The 23224-nt window shown below is 39.7% G+C and overlaps 1 long non-coding RNA gene and 1 gene segment (V, D, J or C); one reads left to right on the top strand and one right to left on the bottom strand.

Annotated features, from left to right (window-relative positions):
- Nucleotides 1-227: 227 nt before the first annotated feature.
- Nucleotides 228-6297, top strand: LOC144248878 (uncharacterized). Its single transcript, XR_013342055.1, has 3 exons — nucleotides 228-302; nucleotides 1241-1307; nucleotides 6248-6297. It is a non-coding gene; the product is annotated as an uncharacterized LOC144248878 (long non-coding RNA).
- An 8831-nt stretch (nucleotides 6298-15128) lies between these two features.
- On the bottom strand, nucleotides 15129-21789 carry LOC144248879 (T cell receptor beta constant 2-like). The segment is given in 5 exon segments: nucleotides 15129-15447; nucleotides 16990-17096; nucleotides 18209-18226; nucleotides 18603-18938; nucleotides 21748-21789. Coding segments are annotated over 5 exon segments (492 nt in total).
- Nucleotides 21790-23224: the final 1435 nt, after the last annotated feature.

A 23224-nucleotide genomic window follows, 5' to 3' on the forward strand; every position in this document is an offset into this window, starting at 1 on the left:
CAACTATCAACCATTTTACAATAGTTACTAACCTATTTTTAACAATTTTTTCCTTTTGTCCTCCTTCTTTCAGGTGAGTGCTGTCAGACCTTTTGGTAGCCTCCCGGTTTAGTTTTTCAGCTCCAGGGATCATCAGTCCAGCTTCTTGGAGAGCCGCAGTGGCTGCATTCCCATGAAGAAGCAGCCAGTCCGTGGGGAAGCTTTCCCAGCTGTGCGCCGCTAGGACAGTGCGAGCATCCCACAAAGAGGCAGCTGCGGAGAGCACACAGAGTTTTAGCAGCACTGACACCTGTTAAAAACAGGTTAGAAACTACTGTAAAATAGTTGATAGCTGTTGAGCGTGTATTGTTGTTTGGTTATGGTAAAAGGGGTTTAACGGGGTAGTTGTCAGAAATACGGGACTCAGCATATCGTGTAATGGGCCAATCTAGCGCCTTAAACCTTCATACGAAACGAAGGATCCAAAAAAAAAAAAAAAAAAAAAAAAAAAAAACAAAAAAACCAACCAAACAGCCAAAGAAAAAAGAGACAAAACCAAACCCCCCCCCCCAAAAAAAAAAAAACAAAACCACAAAAACAAAAAAAAACCAAAAAAACCTCAAAAATCCCAAACAATCAGGATAAAAAGGGGGCTTCTGACCCACTGAACCTTGCGCCGCTGCACCTAGAACATCAGGGACATGGCTGCTCCGAAGACCCAGCTCAGCTCCTGCTCAGCCTGTGGGCCCCCTTGCTTTAGGTTTTTTTATTTTAATAATACATGCTGAAATCACTTTTAGTACCGGGAGTGTGGTCCCGTTTTTAGCAACACCAGAGATGTGTTACTGGTGCCTGGAGTCTCACGCTAAAAACACATGAAAACACAGAGCTCTTTACGGGCCGGGCAGAGCTGGGCTGGTTTCAGCTGGCACTTCCCACCCTCTCTCAAGGGAGGTGCCCCGGGCTGCTTCCTGATAAATACGGGCTGTTTACCTTTTGTTAATCCTGGAAGCCGAATGAAAAAGGATCTTTTCATTAGTAAAGTCTTTTCAGATCACAAGTACAATTACTCCCAAGTTTCACAGAAAATTCTTTGAAATTCTTCTTTCTTAATCAAAAGGTTTTTTTCTGATTTTTTTCCCAGTATCTCTGATAAATTTTGTGCGTTTTTTCATTGGTGTGTTACATATAAAAATAAGATTCACTGGAGAATGTAACACTGCCTTCTCCTTGAGACTGTTCTTAAAATCTGCATTTTCAGGATGTACGGAATGTGGTTCATCCACCTCAGTCTAAGGAATGCTCATCAGTGAGAAATCCATGGAGAGGTGAGCCTTCAAGTGTGTTCATGCCCTAGGGGAAGGGGAAATAGGATCAGCTCACAATCAGTTTAATTGTGTGTGGGAGGGACAATTTCTTTGGACTCACCCTGCACGGAGATTTTATTAATGAATAGGGAACAGGTTGTTCTTAAATCTTGTTTAGGCATTGTGCCTGTTCACTAAAATCCTGCTCGGGAGCTGGCTGGCACAGCTCGTGCTGGGGCCTGATGAATGCTGGGGGCAGACACTGGGTCAAAGAGAGAGCACCAGTGGGCAGGACAGGTGCCCAGAAAGGGGCAAAGGGCCATTACGGAGCCACTGTCACCTGCAGCCATCCTCTCCTCTGCCATCTTCTGCACAATCTGCTGATTTATGAAAATGGTTTAGACCAAACCTTCAGGATGGAAGATATAAAACCATCAGCTTCCTCAGAGTGCATTTGGAGCAGACACAATAGCAGCTGCATTGCTGGGACTTCCGTGCTTGCCGGTGTTTCACGGGGGATGCCCAAAGCGTGATGGAAGAGGAAGGATGAACATTTCACTTTCGGCTAGATGATGAATTGATTTCTTTTTTCCTTGTAAGGGCACAAATTAACAATTATGTGTTCTAAGATTTCAAACCACCTGATTTAAATGCTGAATAAGTGAATTTCTGTGATAGACTAGTCTAGGCAAAAGGGGGTTGAGTCCCTGTTTTACAGCCACTGGCTGCATTTCTTTATGAGTTTATGAAATAAAATTTAGATCACAGGTATTTTATTCTGTAAATTTGAGCTATCCTAATGGATCATGGCCAGACATTTAATTTGACAGCACCTGACAACATTGAGTGTGTCTTAATGCTGTTCCATCTGCAGTCTTTTCTAGAGAGACTTGACATTTTCCCTCCGATTGAGGAAAACTAAAGGGTAAATAATGCATAGGAACTTGTTTTAGGGACAGAAAAATGTTGAAAATTTTCAAGTAGAAAAAACAAGGCTATAAATAACATCTTCCCTGGTCTGCTTTATGAGAGAAAAACGAAAGTCTTTACACACAGTTTGATGGGTGAAGGTATGGGTGTTAACATCTTTGAAACAGGTCTGAATGTCTCTGCTGGCTTAGGGGAGCCGGTTTGTTGCAGAGCCCTGGCACCTTGGCTCTGAAACAGCCCCGGGTCTGCACAAGCCTGAACCTCTGAGCTTTGGGAAAACAGGAGGCTCAAGGGGGAAGATGTGGTGGGCAGCTCGGGAAGGCTGTACCTCCCTAACCCCTCAGCAATGGGGAAAGGAAGGGGGACACGTGCGGCCGGGAGTTTAGGAACAAGGGAGGCTGCAGCCCCGAAACCTGGAGAGAGAAAACCCTGCGGGTGTGTGCCCCAGTGCCTCTCCCCCTTTATTCAAATAAAGCTGAAGGACTCCTCTGCCTCCTTTTTAGGCATAAACCTCTGGGGTTTGTGGATCTTCGTGAAAATTATACCCAATTTTTAACATAAATAAACTTTGTCTTCTGCTTTCTTTTAGAGTATCTTAATTCAAGTTTAACTATAGTGAATAATATAAATAGGAAAATATCCTTTAGCCCTACTGCTATGACAAATTCAGCCTAGTTCTTCTTAAATCATCATATATAACTGCAGAAATAAGAGATTAATTGATTTCTATTATTTTATATTCCAATTTGTCTGCATATATTTGATACTAACTTTATATCACAGTTTGAGAGAAAATTGTGTTACCGCATTTTGCATGTACATCAACATAGGTTCATTCTATAATCACATTGCTCTCCAAACTCTTTTTTAGCTTCACTAAAAAGCTTCAAAAGCTTGTAAAGAAAATCTAATAAGGGTTTTTCTTTGGATTCAAGTATATTTATTAAAGTCAATAGTGTTAAAGCATGGAGAAGCTCACATATATCTTCATGGTGGACATTTATCAATGCTTATTGAAAATCCTTTATCCTTCTTTATGAAAAAGTCTAGATACTCAAGTTTTCAAATGGAATAGTAGCGTTTATCTGTACTTTATTGTCCTGGTTTCAGCTGGGGTAGAGTTAATTTCCTTCCTAGCTGCTGCAGTGCTGCATTTTGGATTTGGAAAGAGAATGGTATTGGTAACACACTAATGTTTTGGTTTTTTGCTTTATCCTGAGTCAAGGACTTCTGTCTTTTTCCATGACTCATGCTCTGCCAGTGAGAAAGTACACAAAAGCTGGGAGGGAGCATAGCTGGGACAGTGGACCCAAACTGACCAAAGTAATGCCCAGTATTTAAACTGGAACCACAGCCAGTCTGGGGTTGGGAAGTGAGGTCTGGCATTGGTCAGACTGTGGTGAGCAATTGCATTGCAATTGTGAGTGCATCACTCATTTGTTTCATTATTACTAATACTCATTTTTATTATATTTGACTTTATTTTCAATTATTAAACAGCTCTTATCTCAACATACAAGTTTTACTTTGATTCTCTTCCCCATTCCATCAGGGGAGATGTGGAGGGAAAAGGAGGGGGGTGAGTGGCCATGTTGCTGTTTCATCTCCAGCTGAGCTTAAACCCACAACAGTCCTTTTTTGCTAAAGTGGGACACGAAGGGTTGAGATAAGGACAGATCCAACCAAAGCGTGTTGTGAGATTTTTTTCTTGCAAGAAGTACTTGATTACCAACACAACATCAAATATCACCACAAAGGTGCTTATGGGCTTTACTGTTATTTATTATTCCCATCTTCTTTCCCAGAGAAGAAGTGTGTTCAAGCAAGTATAACTAACTGCATGAGTTATTTTCTCAGGATGTGATAAGAATTCTGAAATATAACAGGGTTTGTGTACATTGTTGCACAGTGAAAGTGGCCTGATAGATCATGCTCCTCAAACTAAAAAAAAAACAAACAACAAAAAAAACCAAAACGTTATTAATGTCACTCAGATTCAGCCTCCCTTCTCCTCCATGTTTAACTGTTCACAGAATCAGCTTCTCGGTAATTTTAGCCGCTATGTAATAATATTTTTGGAATCATCTGAACAGTGAAAAAATGGATAGTTGTGACAGACATAGAAATAATAGTACTCTTTCTCAATTACATCCTATTACCAAATATATATAGTTATAGCATAAATTAAGACTACCTTAAATACTGTAGAGTTATACCTCTGTGTTGTCGTGCCATCAGCCAGAAAAATTTCTTCCTTCTCCCATACAGTCCTGCTAGCATTATAAAATACAAGCTGTGTTTCTTGGTCCTGCTGTGTGTGACTCTCACTTTATTCACTGCCTGGCTATGTGTTATTTTTATGTTGTTTGCAAAGTCAAATGCTTTGTTGGGTTTTTTTAATCATATGGATAAGATTGGCAAAGAAATTAATTTTGTTTGATGGTTATATGTGAGATTTTGTACAGATGTGCCAGAAAGAAAACTCTGCAATTAAATACTTCTATCACCATGTGATAACATACAGTTTCAGGCTCGTTTTAAGGTTTTGCTGACTTGTCTTCTTTCCTTGGTTTTTCAGTATACTGTTGAATAGTTAATGAGCAGTATCTTCTACTCAAGAATGTGTGGCAGCCAGCATCCTTTAGGTTTTATTTGCAGCTGTGCTGTAAACATGCTTCTTTACTTACATGAGAATTTAGGGGTCTGTAGCTTTTGCTTCCTCTGCAAAGTATTTTATTGACTGCATTGAAAGCAAATATACTCAAAATCAATACCTTGAGTGTTAAGCATTGCTTAGGTGAAGGACAAGCAGCTGTAATTGCTGCATCTTGGTCCACAACATTAAAAGTAGACTAAACATCCCTTCCCTAACTTTCTATTGTCTTTATTTCAGCCTCCACCTCTCTCTCTTCTGGCTGAGGTAATACACCTGTTGATCTCCTGCCTGCTATTTCCAGTTCTATCTTCCCTCTCAGCAAAGTAGTTGCATTGTTAAGAGACAAGAGGACTTAGCTTTATGCCAAACTTTCTGTTTTACTATTCCACTCCTAATGCTGCCTGTTCTCCCACTGGCTCTCCTTTCTAAGGCACTCACAAGCTGTGTTATTAGTGAGAAGCCAAAGGTCAGTAGAGCTGCAACATGCTTGATGCCAGCAGCTAAAACTGGAGGCAGACTAATAGGAGTTGTGGTCAGCTGCCCAAGGAAGCATCAGTCCTGCAGGACAGGATATTAATGGCTTCTGAGTAGTGTGATATGAAAGACTAAACCTGGATAAATGTGAGAATGTGCTTTATTCTAGTGTTGATTGCCAAACAGAGGAAGGCTTTCAGTATAATTCCTCTCACTCTGCTTGTGTGATTGAAAGAACAGAGGGTAGAATTTGCACGATGAGGTTATATAGACCAGATGAGTGGGTGGGGGAAGCCTGAGAGTTTCTTGTGTTCTTAAACACTCACAAGATGACAAAAAGTAGTCATTTGAATATCTAATAATGGAAATTTTAAAAGGTTGCTTTGTTATCTGAAGGCTAACAAAAGTACAGTCTGATCAGAGCTGTGAGGTTTGGCAGGCCCTGATGCAAAAGGGCACAGAACACAGGCACAGAAAACTTGTTTAGAAATGATGAGTTTTAACTGAGGAAGAGGAAAAGCGAGAAGATGGGAAGAGGGGAGAATGGAAGTAATCTGTAAGAGTGTTGTATGCAAATTCTGGAGCAAATTAGGGATAAACTTAAGACAAATGGCAGTGGAAGACAGAATATCTGCAATGGTATGTGATTCAACCGGTCTGTAGCTTTTATCTGCCTGGAAGAAGGAAAATTATCTGAGATCAGTGATGTTTAAGGAAAGAAAGATGCTTGGGTAGCCATTGTTTGTTTTTTTATATTGACATTCACTGATAAAATTAATAAAAATAATGATAAAATGCAAGAAATTATCTGCTGTGCATGAGAAGACTTTCTCCTTCTTCTGGTTTTGTTTGTTTCTTTATTTTGTTTGTTTTACTCCTTCCCTCGTTCCTTCTTTTTCAGGTGGATTCTCTGATTCTCCACCAGGAGGGGCACAGAGACAATCTTGCATTTACTGCTTCCAACAACCAGTTCAGGGAGTCGAGACAGACTGTTTTAGTGCAGGCAGCAAAACAAGTGGAACTTTAGAGTGAGTATAAAAACACTTTATGAGAAAAAAAGGAGACCCCAAAACACTGGGGTGCACTACAGTGCCAGGAACCTTCTGTATGACCAAGTACATGCAGGTCCTGCAACAACAAAAAATAATCTCCTTTACTCTCACTGTGAGTAGCTGAACAGACTAAGTTTCTGTCAGTAGGCCAGTTTCTTTCCCTTCCACCCTCACCAATGGATGTTCCTGTGATAAACAGTCAATTCCTTAATTCCATTATATTTGCAAAAAGAATTTAGAACTGGTTAAAATGGAAAAAAAAACCTACAAAAACAAACAAACAAACAAAATCTCAAAAAAAAAACCCCAAAAAAAAACCACCACAAAGTAGCCATCCTAAAAAAAAAAAAAAAAAAAAGGATTGAAATTCTAGATCTGAGTAGGAGTGCTACAGCACCAAACCTACATTGCCAGTGGCTTAACTGCAATGACAACAATTTTGTGCTGTGCTGAAACTTCCATGACTCTCCCTGAGCAGCTCACAGGGCTCTGAAACAGAGACATCCTTAAAAAGTTTGGGATCTTCTGAAAGAAAACCTGTAATTCAGCCCTGAATAATAGCAGCATTCATATTTCTGACAATGGAGAGAGCTATGAGACCTCTGATTTATGAGATAAATATTTTTACATGTCTGGATGTTATGAAATTCATGCTGAAACCCACATCAAAATCCTTCTCTATGTAACTCATCCTCACTAAAAGTGCTGTGTGAAATTGAACTGACCACAGAAGAGATTATAGAACATGCAAATTATGCTAAATACCATTATCATATCTTTCTCAAATAAAAATAATGTGACAACATAAGTCTGAAGCAGCTGGCTTGCAGACAGGAGTGAGTATTCTCTCATGTAAAATGTTCCTGATACTCATGACTGGAAGGTGAAAAATGTAATTAAGTTTTTAAATTAATTTGAAAAATTGAGAAAGAAAAAAAAGGGTATGTTTTCTACATTTCATCTTGTCTTTTTGACTGACAGGATAATAGTCAGGGCATTCAAACAAATACTTTTTTTTTAAAAAAAAAAAAAAAAGAAAAAAAGAGCAGTATTTAAAAGAAATTGAATTTTTTTAAAATTAACAATGTAATTTTTTTTTTTCTGGAAGATGTATTAGTATTTACTGGATCAGTTCTACTAATGTTGCTGGTAACAACTTTTTCCACATCTTGTCATTTCAGTGTCACACAAAAATTAAAATAAAACATAGCTAAAAGGTTAATCATGACATTTGTTGAAAGTGAAGCCCATGTTACATGTGTTCATTCCCATTAAGAAGAAAGTAAGCCTATCACAGCACTGAATTGGTGAATAGGTGAATAGGTTATCAGCCATGTAATACTTAGAGTGCCCCAGCAAGACATTTTGATACCTTTATTTTTACAGCTTCATCAGGAAGATCAACCCAACAACCTCACTGCCAGGAGTAGGTGATGAGGTCTCTCCCTCCAACTGCCCACACTTAACCACTTAGACTTAACCACTGGCGTGCAGCAGGATGTTGTGAGTCATATTTTCCTCTTGAAATTCTTTCACTTTGTATTAAGTGAATATGTACTTAAATAATACATAAATATTTATTGAATAGATACTTAAATATTTATTGATCGACCACAGAATCTGAAATTTAAGCTATAAGTTTTTATTTTTATACAGTAGAAGAAAATTAGTCATGAATCCCTTTGTGATATCTTACTACACAGTGCACTAGAGAGCTGGTTTGTCAGGATTCAGATCTTGTCTCAAAACAGCAACATGGGATTTGAATCTAGATACTGTTCTGAAAGGTTTTACCTCTAACAGCCCCCTCTGACTGCTGTACCATGTAAAACCCAGAGGAAAAGTGTGTTCTGAGTGAAAAGAGGTTTCTCTTCCCAACCCATTTACCTGGATCTTAGGACAATTTTTACAGTGTATCTAGTTAGAAATTTCATCAACTACTACACACACTAGTTCCCCTCTTCATCTGCATTATGTTTTTGAAATCCCATTCTCAATATCACCTCTGATAGTTTTCTTGTCCAGATAAAGAACTTGTGTACTTGTGAGTCAACACTTTCAATGCAGCTTTTCACAGTCTCCAGTTTAACAACAGACATATGTATCTCTAGCATATTAGTCCCAGTCCCTTTTACATTAATATCTGCAAAAAGCAAAAATGAAGATCTGTGAAAAATAATTCTCTAAGGATCACTGCAAACACCCCTCACTCCACCAGATGGTACCATTTCACTTAAATAAGAAGGAATATATATAAGACAGATCTTGTCTTGCTTGATATGAGCACTGGCCTCTGGGGCCACACTTCAAAGCTATAAATGGCAAATTATGAATACTGTGATGGTTCCCATTGTACTTCCAAAATACCACTGTGGGACAGCAATCAGTTTTCTCAATACAGGTTAAAAGTTTGTGTCAGAATCAGTGATATCACTCTGGATCCTGCAAGATACATATAACATAATTAGTACAGGTACTGCTGGCCAAGAAATTATTAGATATTTACTTCAGGAATAACCCAGTATTCCTTCATTCTTCTTTGTGCTAAGGCTGCAACAGACTCCCATAAAAATCTCTTCCCAAAACAGTATCATGCATGCTAGTTAACAGGTGGAGAAAGAAGAAAAAAATTAAGGTCTGAGCATAGGTATTGTATTTTTTCCAGAAGAAAACATCCACCAATAAAAAATTAAACCATATTATTTGGTTGCACTAAACATTTTCTGGTTTATTCTGGAAAAAAGTATCAAAAACTATAAAAAGACATTCAAGGGTAAATAAAACCACAATTGTCATTGGTAGAGTATGAAAAGGCTCCCGATGACTCAGTTTGAAATTTTCTGTGTGTTTTTAACACATGCACTTCAAATAAAGTGTTTGCTTGAAATCTTGCAGGAAGGAGCTTGTTTTTCAGCATAGATGTAGGTGTTACTGAGATATCTGCTATTGGTTTAGGGGAAGCAGGTGAAACGGATCTATGTAAGTCATATGGGGTAGGTTCACTGACTCCTGAGGCAGAAATGAGGATGTGGACAGCTCTGTGTGTGGCCATGTACTTCTTCAGAACAAGTAAGGAGTCAGTAGAGCCATAATATCTGCTCTGCTGCTGGGAGAACATGGCTTACTTGTTTTACTGTGCTTTTGTTTTGTTCTGTTTTACAGGAGCCGAAATCACCCAAACCCCAAGTCTTGTGGTGAGAGAAGATAAGAACGTTACCCTGAAATGCAGTCAAAATGATAATCACAATTCTATGTACTGGTATCTGCAGCAGCCAGGGAAGGCGATGCAATTGATTTATTATTCCTATGGTGGAACTCTAAAGCAAGAGGGTGACATTTCGGCTGGATTCCAAGCTAACCGGCCAAACCTTGCAGAATTCTATTTGGACATTTTGTCTGTGAAGTCGAACCACTCAGCTGTCTATTTCTGTGCCAGTAGTTTGGACACAACACTTCAAAGTCATTTGCTTTCTTTACATAAACCTCTCCCCTTTCAGCACCTTCCATCCAAAGGGAGCTGCTCTCGGCGCCAGAAAAGGGGGTGTATAGCAATCACCTACTCACAAACCAGATGTTACTGAGAAGGTGGAGCAAGAATAGGTAGAAATAAGATCTAGGCAAAACAGGTATTTGAAGTGCAGGCTAATTGCTGAACTCCTCTTTCCTGCTCAGCCGTTTATCCTCCACCATATCAGAACAATCAATAAAGATAGTTAATCAAATGCAGATGTAAAATGAAGGAAATGTAAATTGTAGTTGGTGCAGCCACAAGTTATTGTCTCTAAGATATTTTCTTACCTGGAACAGAACAGTTGCTTGACATACACAAGTCTGCAATACTTTAGAGATAGTGACTTCTGTGTGCACTCTCATTCCTTCCTGAACCACAATGTTTTTCACTGTGCTGGGAAAGGTTAATTACCCTAATCACAAGAAAACTGTAGAATTATCATTTTCAATGGTGATGAAAAGGAGTCTGAACAAAAGACGATGCAGAAATAGAATCTATACAGAACTAATATGCAACAAACTGGATTAAAATGACAAAAGAGGAGTCATTACCATGGCCTGCAAGTGCATAGACAAAATCCTGAAAAACTGAATGTATATGGAGGGTAAAAAGTGTAAAGTCAAAGTAGTATGCAACTTGGAATAAATTCACATTCAAGAAAAAATAACATGCAGATTTTCATTTGTTCAGAAATTGTTCTGACTATGGAGTTTACTTTTGGCTGCACAGTGAATCCCATACCACTATGTGTGTCACATCTATCTCTTCACATCCCTTTGTCACAACTGAATAAGCAGTAATATTCAATATTAATCTGGTTCATTTCTTCTCTCTGCAGCTGAGTTCTGAGGGCTTTTTTTATACAATGCAACTTTGCAATGTTTCTCAGGGTCTTATAGATCTTTCTGACTGTGAGCTGAGAGAGCATCCATATTTTGGAGACAAAAAAAATAGAGACGGATGAAAAAACAGGATGTGAATGAGAGGTTATACTGTATAACCTCTCTCTGACAGAATATTTCTGGTTTGCCATAAAGACTCTTTCATGCCACACAAAAAGACTTACCAGTCTCTTTCCATCACCACCATTGTCCCAGATAGCATAATTGATGCCGTGGGATTAGTCATAGCCTGAGATACTCTTTGGTGTAAGCCTTTCATGGTGATAATGTAACAAATTATCTTAAATTGTTTTAAACCAAAAAAGCACTAAGCAAGGTTCTTGTGGTGTATAAAAGTCACCTGCATAATTTGGTAGTTCTGAAATAAAGAATAATAATAAGAATGTGTTTCCAGTTTTGGAAAGGTTTAGATAAAGGATGTAGAATGGGAAGATTCCATAATTATGCACTGTGCAATTATTGCACAGTGCAATACACACTGTGATATTATTCTTATTCCAGTCTGAAATATGTCAGATTATATTGTAAACGTTGCAGGGCCAAGGACTATTACCACGCATGTAGGATAACCATACTGATCTTCAAAGGAAATTTCCAATTTGTGATTATTGTGCAGTGTTTCTTCATTGGGATGGGAATTATTGGACTATAGGCACATCCCTGAAGAAAAGGCAAAAGAACTTTTATGTGAATCCTTTAAATATCAGCTGACTGGCTAGGAGAACCACTTTGCAGAACAGTAATTAAACATGAATAGGCAGCAAACCCTTTCAGCAGTGAACGCTAGTTGCATTTTTGGTGCAGTTAAAATGTTGAAGCACTCTTGAGATTACATCTGGAATACCACCTCTCTAGTCCACACACATTCCTGTCCTGCCTCAGCCCCAGTACAACAGAGGTATCAAAAACTGTAGAGTGCAGAAGAGGGTCAGTCACTAAGATGATCAAGGGACTGGGGAAGAAATCTAAGAGAGGTTGAGGGATTTTGTTCAGCATACAGAGAAGAAGGCTAAAAGATTAGTAATTGCATGACTCCAAATGCCTAACCAGAATTGTAATCTTAGAGGGGCACAGTGGAATCAAGTGGGAAGAAGCTGCAGCAAGGTAAACCCTGATTAGTATTTTCTAATAATAAATAAATAAAAAGTACTTTCTCTTGATGATGCTTCCACACTGGAAAATGTTTCTTGGAGATTTTGTCAAATCTCTGTCCTTGAAAATATTCAGAAATCACGTGGACAAAGCTCTAAGCAACATGTGTTGGAGCATTGGAGTTAGCCCTGTTTTGAACAGGAATTTGTATTGAGACACCTCCAGAAGTTCCCTCCCATCAATTTTTCTACAAGCCTATGATTTTTATCATCTTGATTTACTGATTTGAGATGCCTAGAAAAAGCACTAGAGTTTTTTTAACTTGTAAAAGGAGGTCGGCAACTCCCCCAAAACCACAAATCTTTTTTTTTTTTTTTTTTTTTTGTATGTTGCACAACAGAAAGAGCAGCTGCACATGCAGACCCATCTGTTGACTTGAGTAACAAGAAGATTGTGTGATAACTTGAGGCAAAAAACCCAACAGCTTTCATGAGATCGTTTATGTGTCACTTTTTCTGCCCAGGTGTAAAATGGCGAACAGAAAGCCACATCCTGTGCACGTCCTGAGAAGCTGGGGAGGTGTTGTGGTAAGAGACACTGATGGGTTATCAGAAAGGTTTTCTGAGTAAATGTCAAACCGCATCCTGTTTTGGTAAAATTTAACTGCTGTTCCCTTAAAGAGATATTTTCCAGCACATTTTGGCACATCATCTCCTCTCATTCTGAGGTACCATTTTCTGCTGAGGCCTTCAGAGACAGTTTCCTCTCTTTTTGACTCTATGTTAGATAGACACTCCTTTAGGACATCTGCTCTGAGCCTCCTACTTCTTCTGCATGGCTAGTACATTCTCAGGTCTTATGCTTCCAAAGCTTCACAAGTGCTCCTCTACCTTAGTCCGTGTTTTTCCTATATCTGTGCAGGAAACATACATAAACTGTATGATTCTGTTCTTCATTTAGTTCTGTGTGAGCTTCCACTGAACTACCAATGGTTTAACTTGTGGTGTGAGATGGTAATGAGATGCAAAGTGGATGAAAGATCTCCGGAAAGACTTTCCATGTTTACTAAACCCTCAGGTTTATAGTTTATGGAGCACAGAAAAGGTCACCACAAACACCGTTTTACAAAAACACAATCTGGTTCCCTTTGCTTCTCCTCCACTACAGGTTAGAATCTCTTCCCTATCTCTCAATTGTATCCATTTTACCTTACCTCTGAGTTATGTCTTTATTTCTTTTCAGTCCTGAAATGAATGTCTTTATTTTCTAACTCTTCCTATATTTCCTTTTTACTCTTCTTTGAAAGGTCAACACAATTTAGTCATATTTCATCCATTGCCTAGTGCACCTGTCATTCTCTCTTTCCTTTTTGCTTAAAATCTTCCCCTTCATTCTCCCTAGCTGGTTCTCTTGAAAATTGTAAGAGACACAGTATAATTGTAGAGAAGTGGACTTAACGTAAATATCACCCTGAAGACATCACTTTGTCCGAAGTGGTCTCCTGTATGGCCAGAAGAAGAGACAACAAATGGGGGCAGAGTAGAATTCTGCTTTTCTCCTTGAATGTAAACATCAGCCCAATCACAAGCATTGTCTCTACAAAATTGTCTCTCTTGAAAAAGAGCTTGATGGACAAAAGCTTTCCTTTAAACATATGTCAATTCAAAAGAAAAAAAAAAAGAAAGAGGAGATATTTTATGAGCCCAGATATGTCTCTGTCTCTCTTTCAAAGTGGTCTCTTTGCACAAGCACCTCTATAATAGCAGAAGGGTGTGAGAATGACAATTACGGGGCTTGTAGCACGCTTGGAAAATAACAGGATTGGATTGCTGACCTTGGCCTCAATTTCCAGCAACTGAGAGATATGAATTCAGTGTGGGAACATTCTTCACATTCCAGAGACAAAAGGGAAGTCTCTGTCATTTTCCAGATTCCTCCCTGCCATAGAATGGCTTAGTTATGTCCCTCCTTCACACTGTAGCTTGTCTGCTCCAAAATTCCTCTGCCCAAGTTTGTCCCCTGTTCACTTTGACCAAGTTCTACCAGGGCCACTCTGAAAGTCTGTGTGTGTGAGGACAAGATTGAGCTGGGATTTTCTGACAGCTCTGATAAATTCAGCCATTTTCATCAAATGTTCTAATAAATTATATTCATCTTAATGTGTTTCAGGCTGAGCTGGAATTATTTTTTAATATTCCATTCTGCTGTGCTCTGGTCTATTCCAACTTCACAGAGCAAGAATAATGGGACATTTCTTTTTCTTTGGAAAAGAACCCATCCTCAGAATCAAAAGATGACTCTGTTTGTTTATCATTGTCAGACCCCCTGAAATGCGCCCCTTTGTACAACCTTCTCAGGATTCTCACTTGCCGAGAACTGTTCCTTTTGTTTCTTCTCCAAAGAGGAAGGGGACACCTTTCCCTAGACCAGCTCATTCACATCTTGTCAATATAAGACACCTTGAAGCACATTTGTTAGAAGTATTTTTCAGGAAACAGTTCTCTGTTTTGTTTGGAGCAGTCACAACACTACTTAAGTGATTTCTGTACTCAGAACACCAAATAAATCTCTTGGTTCAGTAAGATATTTTCTCCTCTTCTGAAGTGTTTTGAGGACATTGAAAGAGTGACAAACACTGAGCAGGAAATCAGCTCCATTTTACAGCATTATACCCATCTGTCCTCTAGCATTAAGATGCAGCTTGTTTCTTTAATGACATGGAGAGAGGTATGACGGATTCCTCTCAAGTCTCTCATCAGATCCTTTTGAAACAAAATCATTAAGTGTCAGATGGCTTATAATCTATTCACCAACTTTTTCCTCAATACCACAGTGAATCTGGTGTCATTGCCAAGGTAATCCCACAAAAGAACAAAATGAGAGAAAAAGCAGCTCCCATGCTTCTCCCAAGAGGATGTCACTTCTCATCTGGCTGGAATGTTGTTTCCTTCTCTACCACCTTTGAATTATGCAGCTGTTCTGGCCCAAAATGAGTTCCTGGCCAGAGCAAGCCTCCAAAGCCTGCAGCCCTGCTCTGCTTGTTGGTACACAGTGTAAGTGCTGGATGAGTCTCTGTTGTTCCCATCTCTGATAAGTTATTTCTACAGGGATTGTCAGTGAATGATCTTTTATGAGAGTTGCTTATGCCACAACTCATCACTGCAAATTCTGCGATAGGACATTATAACTATAGAAGATCAAATTTGAAAACAACAGCTCATGCTCTTCAAGGGAAAAGAAGCAAAAACTTTATTCCTGAATCAAGGAGATGAATTCTCAACCACAGAGGATTAAGAAGGTGCTATTTTTATAGAAATGTTACAGTGAAATATGATACATTATGATATGGAAGAACAGGGAAAGCTCAGCAGTGATTACAAAAACGTGAAGAACAGGATGGCAACAGACAATTCCAAAAACATTATATTCAGAAGTTCATACAAGTATTGATTCTTTTGCTACTGAAAGGTAGTGAACTTGGTATGCTCCGGCTGATGTGATGACAAGGGCTCTTCATTTATTCTCTAGATAACTTGACACCAGTCTAATTGAAAACAAAATGGGATAAAATAAGAAGAACAATAAAATAGTAATGATAACAACCACCAAACAACAGAAATAAGCACAGGAACTGGCTGGACGACCTTGCCCAAGAGTTACCATCAAAGGTTGAATGTTCAAGTGGGAATCAGCCACGAACGGTTTCCCTCCAGGGACTGTACTGGGGCCAGAAGAATTTTTTCAACTTTCATCAGTGTGCCATTGATACTGAGACCAAGTGCAGCCTCAGCAAGTTCACAGATGACACGAAGCTGTGTGGCAATGGGTGTGTTTGAGGGAAGGGATGACGGCCACAGGGAACTGGACAAACTTGGAGAAAAGCCCGTGTGAACCCCCACCAACCCCTCCTGCAGTTCTGTGTCCAGCTCGGGAGGCCCCAGCACAGGAAACTCATGGCCATGACAGAGCTGGTCCAGAGGAGGCCCACAAAAACAGGGACTCAGGCTGGGAGAACAAACCCTGCTGAGACTGGAGAAGAGAAGCCTCTGGAGAGGCCCCCGCCTGAGGCCTTTCAATACACGGCCATGGGGGACTTTTAATTAAAAACAGAGACATTTACCAAGGCCTGCAGTAGCAGGATGAGGAGCCTCGATTTTAAACTGATAAAGGGTAGCTTCAGATTAAAGGAAGAAATTTGATCTGGTGAGGATGGTGAGAGAGTGGAACAGATTTCCCAGAAAAGCTGTGGATGTCCCACCTCTGGAAGTGTTTAAGGCCCAGTTGCATGGGGCTTTGAGCAACCTGGTCTAGTCAAGGATGTCCGTGCCCATTTCACTGTGGGGACGGAACTAGATAATCTTTAAATGCTCTTTCTATCCTAAACCATTCTGTGATTCTATGACTATGATCCAGAAATAGACAAATCTATCCCCTCCAGTATATCCTTGCAAAAGGACCATAAAATATAACCAAGATTGTCCTCATCCTTGCCCTCAACTCTACCACTTCACTATTCAAGTACATCTCCCTGTTCTGCTTTTAAATGGACAAGTGCTGAGACTCCTGCTGCTCCCACTGCCTGTATGTTTCCGCCGTAGGCAAAACTTACCAATAAAAAGCATTTCCTGGCAATTAGTTCGATTTATCCCATTTGTTTAGATCGATCCACTGTTCTTTATAAATCTTTCTAAATGTTTGATCAGATTTATCCCCTGCATCACCTCAAAAACCTGCTTATTATTATCACTGCTGACATATGCCCCTGTACAATGGTTACACAAATGTATGATAAATCTGCTATTTCCCTTATTTACTTTCTGGGCTACTTGTCCTTAATTCTCATCTTTTTCATGTGTGTAAAGAGGATTGTTAGAAGGAATTCCTCTGCTTGGTAGCATTGATTTTATTGGAGTTCTGGCCAAACAGTAAGAGAAAACCCATCACTTGTGATTTTTCTCAAGCTGAACTGCACCAAGCCTGGCAGAGCACCTGCAGAACAGCCAGCCCTCTGAGAAAAGGTTTAGCCTGCATGCACTGATCCTTGAGTAGTGAGTAAGCCCAGCCTTCCAGGGACACTCTGACTTACCTTGGCTGTCCACACCAGACCACTCACCAAAACTGCATAGACAAAGGCTTTGCCACAGAGGATGAGGTAAGTGAGCTTCAGGGAATTTCCATACCGCAAGTACGACTCTGCAAGTCAAACACCATTTGTATTTGTCTATTCAGTTTTCATCATCATCATTGCAAGATGGTAGTTTTAATGGAGCGTTCATCAAATGAGAACCCTGGAAATTTTTAGCTAAGCAACATAAAGGAACTAGAAGCAAATGAGTGGCTCTGTTGACACCAGAGAACCAGGGAAGGGACAGAACATAGCAACTTAAAGAACCAAAAGAGAAAGCAAGTCTAGGAAAGACAGAGATTGGCTTTATGCTGGGAAAGTACTGAGTTCCACACCCACTGATGAACAGGGCTGTTCATCTGAGTCCCCAGACAGGAACACAAAATAGGGTGAATCGCACGACACAAATGTTTTTTTTTGTCTCATTATTGAGAGTGGCCTTATGAGTGCTGCTGATGGATCAGGAAAGTTTTACAAAGCCCAGAATAAGAGGGCTTCTAGAAGTTTTATTCTTGTGGAGTTTTCATTCTAAAGGGGTTGCCATAGCATTGAGATACAAGATCTGTCTTGGTTCAGCCTTAAGATTGCTGAAGCATTAAAAAAGCTCTTGAAAAATTGAGTGTGAAAATATGCATACAAAGAGGAAAGAAATGTAATTTTTATTATGGATATCCTCCATGTAGGATAGCAGTGTGGAGCGGAATGTGACTTGTCATGGGAATTGTTCTGAGTTTGATACTGAGAAATATTCAGAATATCATATCCTAAATCGTGATGCCAGAATCACTTGAGTAAATATTGATCATGTCTTGCCTGGCTGAGCAAGAATTTCCCAATGGAAGTCAGTTTCTAGGACAGGAGGAGATGATAAAGAGTACATTTCAGTCTACAGGAAGGTACCATGATTTCTTTTGTTTTCAAATGGAATCATATGGGAGAGCTAAAGCCCAAAGCGGAGCTACATACAATATGCACAAACAGCCCTCCAAAAAACTTTTCTTCTTTTCCTTTCTTTTTAATATCACAGACAAATCACTTACAGGAGAAAGAAGAAGCTATTCATACAGCAGATATCTCCCACACGTTGTACTTATTGTCAGTAAGACTGGCATTAAAATACACACTGGTAATCGCCTGGGAGAAGAGGCAAAATTCTCTTCATGTGAGAAGCCACACGTACCTTCTGTGAGTGCACACCCTGAAAGACAAAAATGAACTGAAAGTCATGTGTCTCTTCAGAGCAGACAGAATACAGATTTTCGAAGTCTTACTATATAGTACACAACACTGCCTCATTCTTCCTACTACTCTAGGGGCTTAGTGATACTCCATTACAGAGATTTCTCAGTGGAAAGCCTGAAGAAACTCTACATGTAGAATGGTATCACAGGAACAAAGGCCCAGGAATGGGAAGAGACATCTGCTAATGCCTCAATATTTAGGTCTGTATTTGTGCCAGAAGAACACCCTGTATAGAAGCTGCATATAGATGTGGTTCATATCATAACACTTGCTCTTTTGATTTGTGATTTCTATCTTAGACAGCATGGTAAGAGATGCTTTTTTTTACTCACCAGCATCACCAGAGATAAATTTGTTTATTGATGCTGTTGTTCCATTCTGAAAAAAATTGGCAACACACTCAAATCGATTCAGAGGGTTGAACCATTCCCAGGCTGGCATCCTCAGTCGGCTGGTCAGTGAGTAGGTGCTCCCATTCTGTGTGGAGGACTCGTCTGTCCCCACCCCTTCAGTCCTCTTCACACCATTCACCCTCCACCCCAGAGTCAGGTGGTCAGGGTAGAAACCAGAGGCCAGGCACACCAGCGTGGCCTTGCTCTTCTGCTGGATCTCCTGCTTGGATGGGGAAAAGATGGCCACAGCTGGAGGTATGATTTCATCATTCTTCCCTGAAACACAAAGCAACATGGTCCAGAGCCTCCATGCCTCTGTTCAATCCCAACTCCCTGAAAATGGTCCTGAATTTATGCCCTGTTACTCCTGAAACACCTGGCCTTTTGCCTGCTGTCTGTCGGACAATTTGTATCTATTGGATACAACACACCAGGAAAGTGGAAGGATTTCTTTTCACTCGTTACACAAAAGCATAAAGGGTCCTGCCACAGAAATGCAGGAGCACATGAATTTCTTGTAGTGCCTCTGTCAGAAGAATACAAAGCTGCAAAGAAACTGAGCAAACAGATGGGCAGAAAAGCCCCCATCAAATAATTTGCTGTTAGTAAGACCTGTATTTGTAATATTGTATTAATAGATAAGGGAGTCTCTTTTAAGGCACAAACATCTTCAGCAAACTGACTTATATACCTGGGGATGGAGTTAAGACATGGTGGTCATTGCACTGCTCAGATTTATGCTGTCATGGGATACCCAACTTAGTCCCCCATCTATGAAATGACCTGGAAGGAAGGAAGGAAGGAGCTGATCCTTCTCAGTGTCTGAAGTGAAAACTATTGAAGCAGGTAACATGAATCTGCCAGGGACAGGTTTTGCCTTGGGTCTTAACCAATGCATTTTTAAGAATATTAAACATCTCTTTATGTAATTTAATTTTTAGCTTATTGTAGGTATGAGGAGCTCTGATCCTAGGCTACCCACCTTCCCAAAATGATGCTAGATTCTACAGACTTGCAAATCAAGCATTGTTTCCTGTCCTAAGGTGTTTAATATCTACTTTTAAGATTATTGAGAACAGACCTCAGCCAAAAGAATGTACAAGGCAGCCATGAGAAGTTATTCAGAAGCTAAGCAGGGATACTAAAGCCAGGAAGTTTTCATATACTATATCTCATGCTAGATGAGTAGAAGAAATATTTTTGACTCATCTAGCATGAGAAACCCATGAGGTCTGTAGAGTGCTGCTGGAAAAGGGAATGGAGGGAAAACTATGTAACCAAAGAGAAGATTATTACTCTGGGTTGGATTTTTGTATCAAGGCACTATGAATTGTGGTTGTTATTTCTGATCACTCTCTCCTTTGCAGAGGAAGAGAGCAGGATGAGCAGAAATTAATATTTTGCAGAGATCTTGTCCCCTAAGCCCTTGTGTTTGCATTCAGGTGATGCCTTAATTGTGACCACCAGTGCTTGCTCTGCAAAGATCCCTGGGCTGCTTCTGTATGAGCTTGTACAGGCTTTAGATGACCTGGATATTAAATGGAGATAACTCCGTAGAGTGTTTAGTACTGCTCTCTTTCATTTTAGTGGGTATGGAGAGAGGTTGATCACTACTGCTTCTCCCTTCCAGCACTTGGCGTTTTTTTTCCTATGCTAAAAGTATTTCTGACAAATTCTTCAGCTCATAGCCTTAGCCTCACAGCTAATGTGTGAAGAGGTGAAAACAGATAGGAGGACAAAAGAAAAAGGAGAAATTTAATAGCCTAAAAAAAAAAAATGAAACAAACAACCATGGTAGGTAGGTGAAAGAGAGAGACAGAAAGAAAGAATTATAAAAGTACTGAAACTACTGGAAAGACAATCAGAAAATTAGCATGCTTGAAATGGAATAAAGGGACTGGTAAAAGCAAGGACTAGAAAAAAAGTCTGATCAGCAGCCCTTTGTTTTCTGGTCATCCATGCTGCTCACGGTCGACACTGGACATAACGCTCAATCGCTTCCATGCATAAACTCCTTCTCTCTCACACAGACTTCACCCACCTGGGAGAAGAAGTATCACAGTTCCTCCATTCCCATCATTGCAATGTCAGTTTCACAATTTCTTGTTGTCTTTCACTCCTACTCTCATTTTAAAATCATCTGTGTATACTACATGTCAGGAATGCAAGGGCAATTTTCAGGTGTCCTCCACACTGAGCACTGGGGTTAACAACAGCTCCTTACCTATGACTCTGAGCACAGTACCAACTCCAAAGTTGAGCGGCTGGTTTGCACAGCTGTACAAAGTCAGGCTCTAACCCCCAGTGTCATTATGCTCTTCCTACCTGCCACATAGCTGCTTAAAATGGTACTGTTTAAAGGAGCAGGCACCAGTGAATATTTCTACAGTTTGCTATCAGATGGGGCAGTGGCAGATAGAAAGTGTTACTTTGCCTCGTCATTCCAAAATGCCTTGATATAGGTGATGTTAAATCCTTTGCTGGGATGGGGGAAAACAAAGAAAAAAAATGGGGGAAAATAAAAATAATATAGGGGGAAAGTATGCTAAGAAAAATAATACAGTCCTTGCTGAGCAGCAGAAATTGTGAAAAGGATTGCTAGCAGAAGACAGCATCCCAAAGCAACTTTAGACAGACAACCATCTATGGACAGGCAAGCAAAGTTCCAGCACGATTACTCCTTACCTCTGTGGTTCAGCACACAGGAGAATCCAGACTCTACCTTCAAAATGCTGCTTTGATTATTATACAGATAAACTGTAAAAACCTGCAGACTAGAGAAGGATTATTCATACTCAACCTTTCCTTGGAAGATGGGTGAAAATAAAATTATTTATTCCCTTCTCCCTTCATTAAGTTCCCAGAAATTAAAGACAAAGACTGCAGGCAGAAGGACCTCAGCATTTGTGCCTGTAAATCCTATATTTCCATAATGGCACATCTCATTTTAATCAGCAACCAATAAAAAATTAATCCTGTTCTCATGACTGCATGAAAAATTATCATTATGAAGCTTTTAATTAAGAATGTTCTTGTCCTCTAAACCAGTATCACATAGATCACAGAGATCCGACTTTTTACTTACCCATGACTGTAAGTTTTGTCCCACTGCCAAAGTACAGTCTATTATTATTCACACCATTTTGCAGCTGCAGAAAAACCTCTCCTCTACTCCCAGTCCTCTGAGCCAAGCCTGTGGACTAACCCTCCCCTCATGCGGTACCAGAAAAGAAGAAATACGGAGTACATTTATTTCAGGTCTCCTAGAAAACAGGTCTGAAAGGGAACACCACCAAATCTGTGTGTCTAAAAAGCTGTTGTTGGAGTTTCCAACAATTTTTAGATGATATTTATCTATTTATCTAGGTGTCATATTAGAATATTATAAAATATTTCCCATATGTCAACATTCCCTGAGATCTCTTTCTCTTTGAAATGAATCATATATTAGTTTTCTGTGGTTTTCAGTGGCTGTTTAGCACTTATTCTGAAATAGTAAAACCATTGTCCTTTGTGGTATTTGTATCACCATCCTGGTGAGCCTGTACAGTGGAAAGAAGCTGGCTCTGCTGTGGAGAGCTACTATCTATAACAACAAGGACTTAAAAAGCTGCAGAGAGATTTTAGTATTGCTTATTATATAGTTGAGTACTTATTAGTACCTTCTTTTTTATAAATTAAAAATGCCAGCACATGTGTTTTTCCAGGTTATCTGAGACAACACATTCTTAAATTTACCCTGTGAAGATCTATGACAATTTAGGCTTGTATTGTCTTGATCTTGTTTTGTAGACACCTTCAAAGTGCAACTCTAAGTCAGTTCTTTCCAGACAGATAGACAAGTTCACTGACTTGTCCTTAATCATCCCTCTAGCCTCAGCAGAACCAGTGTTATAGAGAGTAGCTATATTTTTTGGGAATTTTTGCATGTGTTGATTTGATAGGACAACTTTTTTTTATGTCATGTACACATTATTTATCCTATCCCTTATCCTCATTCTTTCTAGGGACAGCTTTTTCTTTACTGAAAACACATTCATTCAGTTCTCCAAAATGAAAGGTGTGTCCTTACCTAGAGGACCCAACTTACTCTATGCTGAAAAGCAGACAGGCCTGCTAACACACCAGTTTAATAATGATAGGGAGGTTAATGATGACATTCTCTAATGAGAAGACATGGCATTTGAAGTGAATTAAAAGAGGAAACAAAAGTTTCTTACCCATTACTGTAAGTTTTGTGCCACTGCCAAAAACCATATCAGCAGCAATCACAGTGACCAAATGATGTATCCTAAGCTAAGAGAAGGCATGCACTGCAGCTGCCTTACTAGAAGCACAAGCTTTAGAAACCATTACTGGTTTTGGAATCCCAAACATCACTCATTCTCTATTTGAGGTGGTTTGCCTATAACAGGCAACTAAAACAAATTCCATTGTTTTCCCTTCCATGGCAGGCCAGCTGGCTTGAAAGACTTCAAGAATCCCGTTCAGTTTTCTGATTGGTTAAAATAATCCACACAAGGAGAGCCCAGAAGAATCTGTTGACCAGTCCCAGACAAACC

The sequence above is a fragment of the Lonchura striata genome, chromosome 2 (assembly GCF_046129695.1).
Source record: "Lonchura striata isolate bLonStr1 chromosome 2, bLonStr1.mat, whole genome shotgun sequence".
Classification (NCBI taxonomy): domain Eukaryota; kingdom Metazoa; phylum Chordata; class Aves; order Passeriformes; family Estrildidae; genus Lonchura; species Lonchura striata.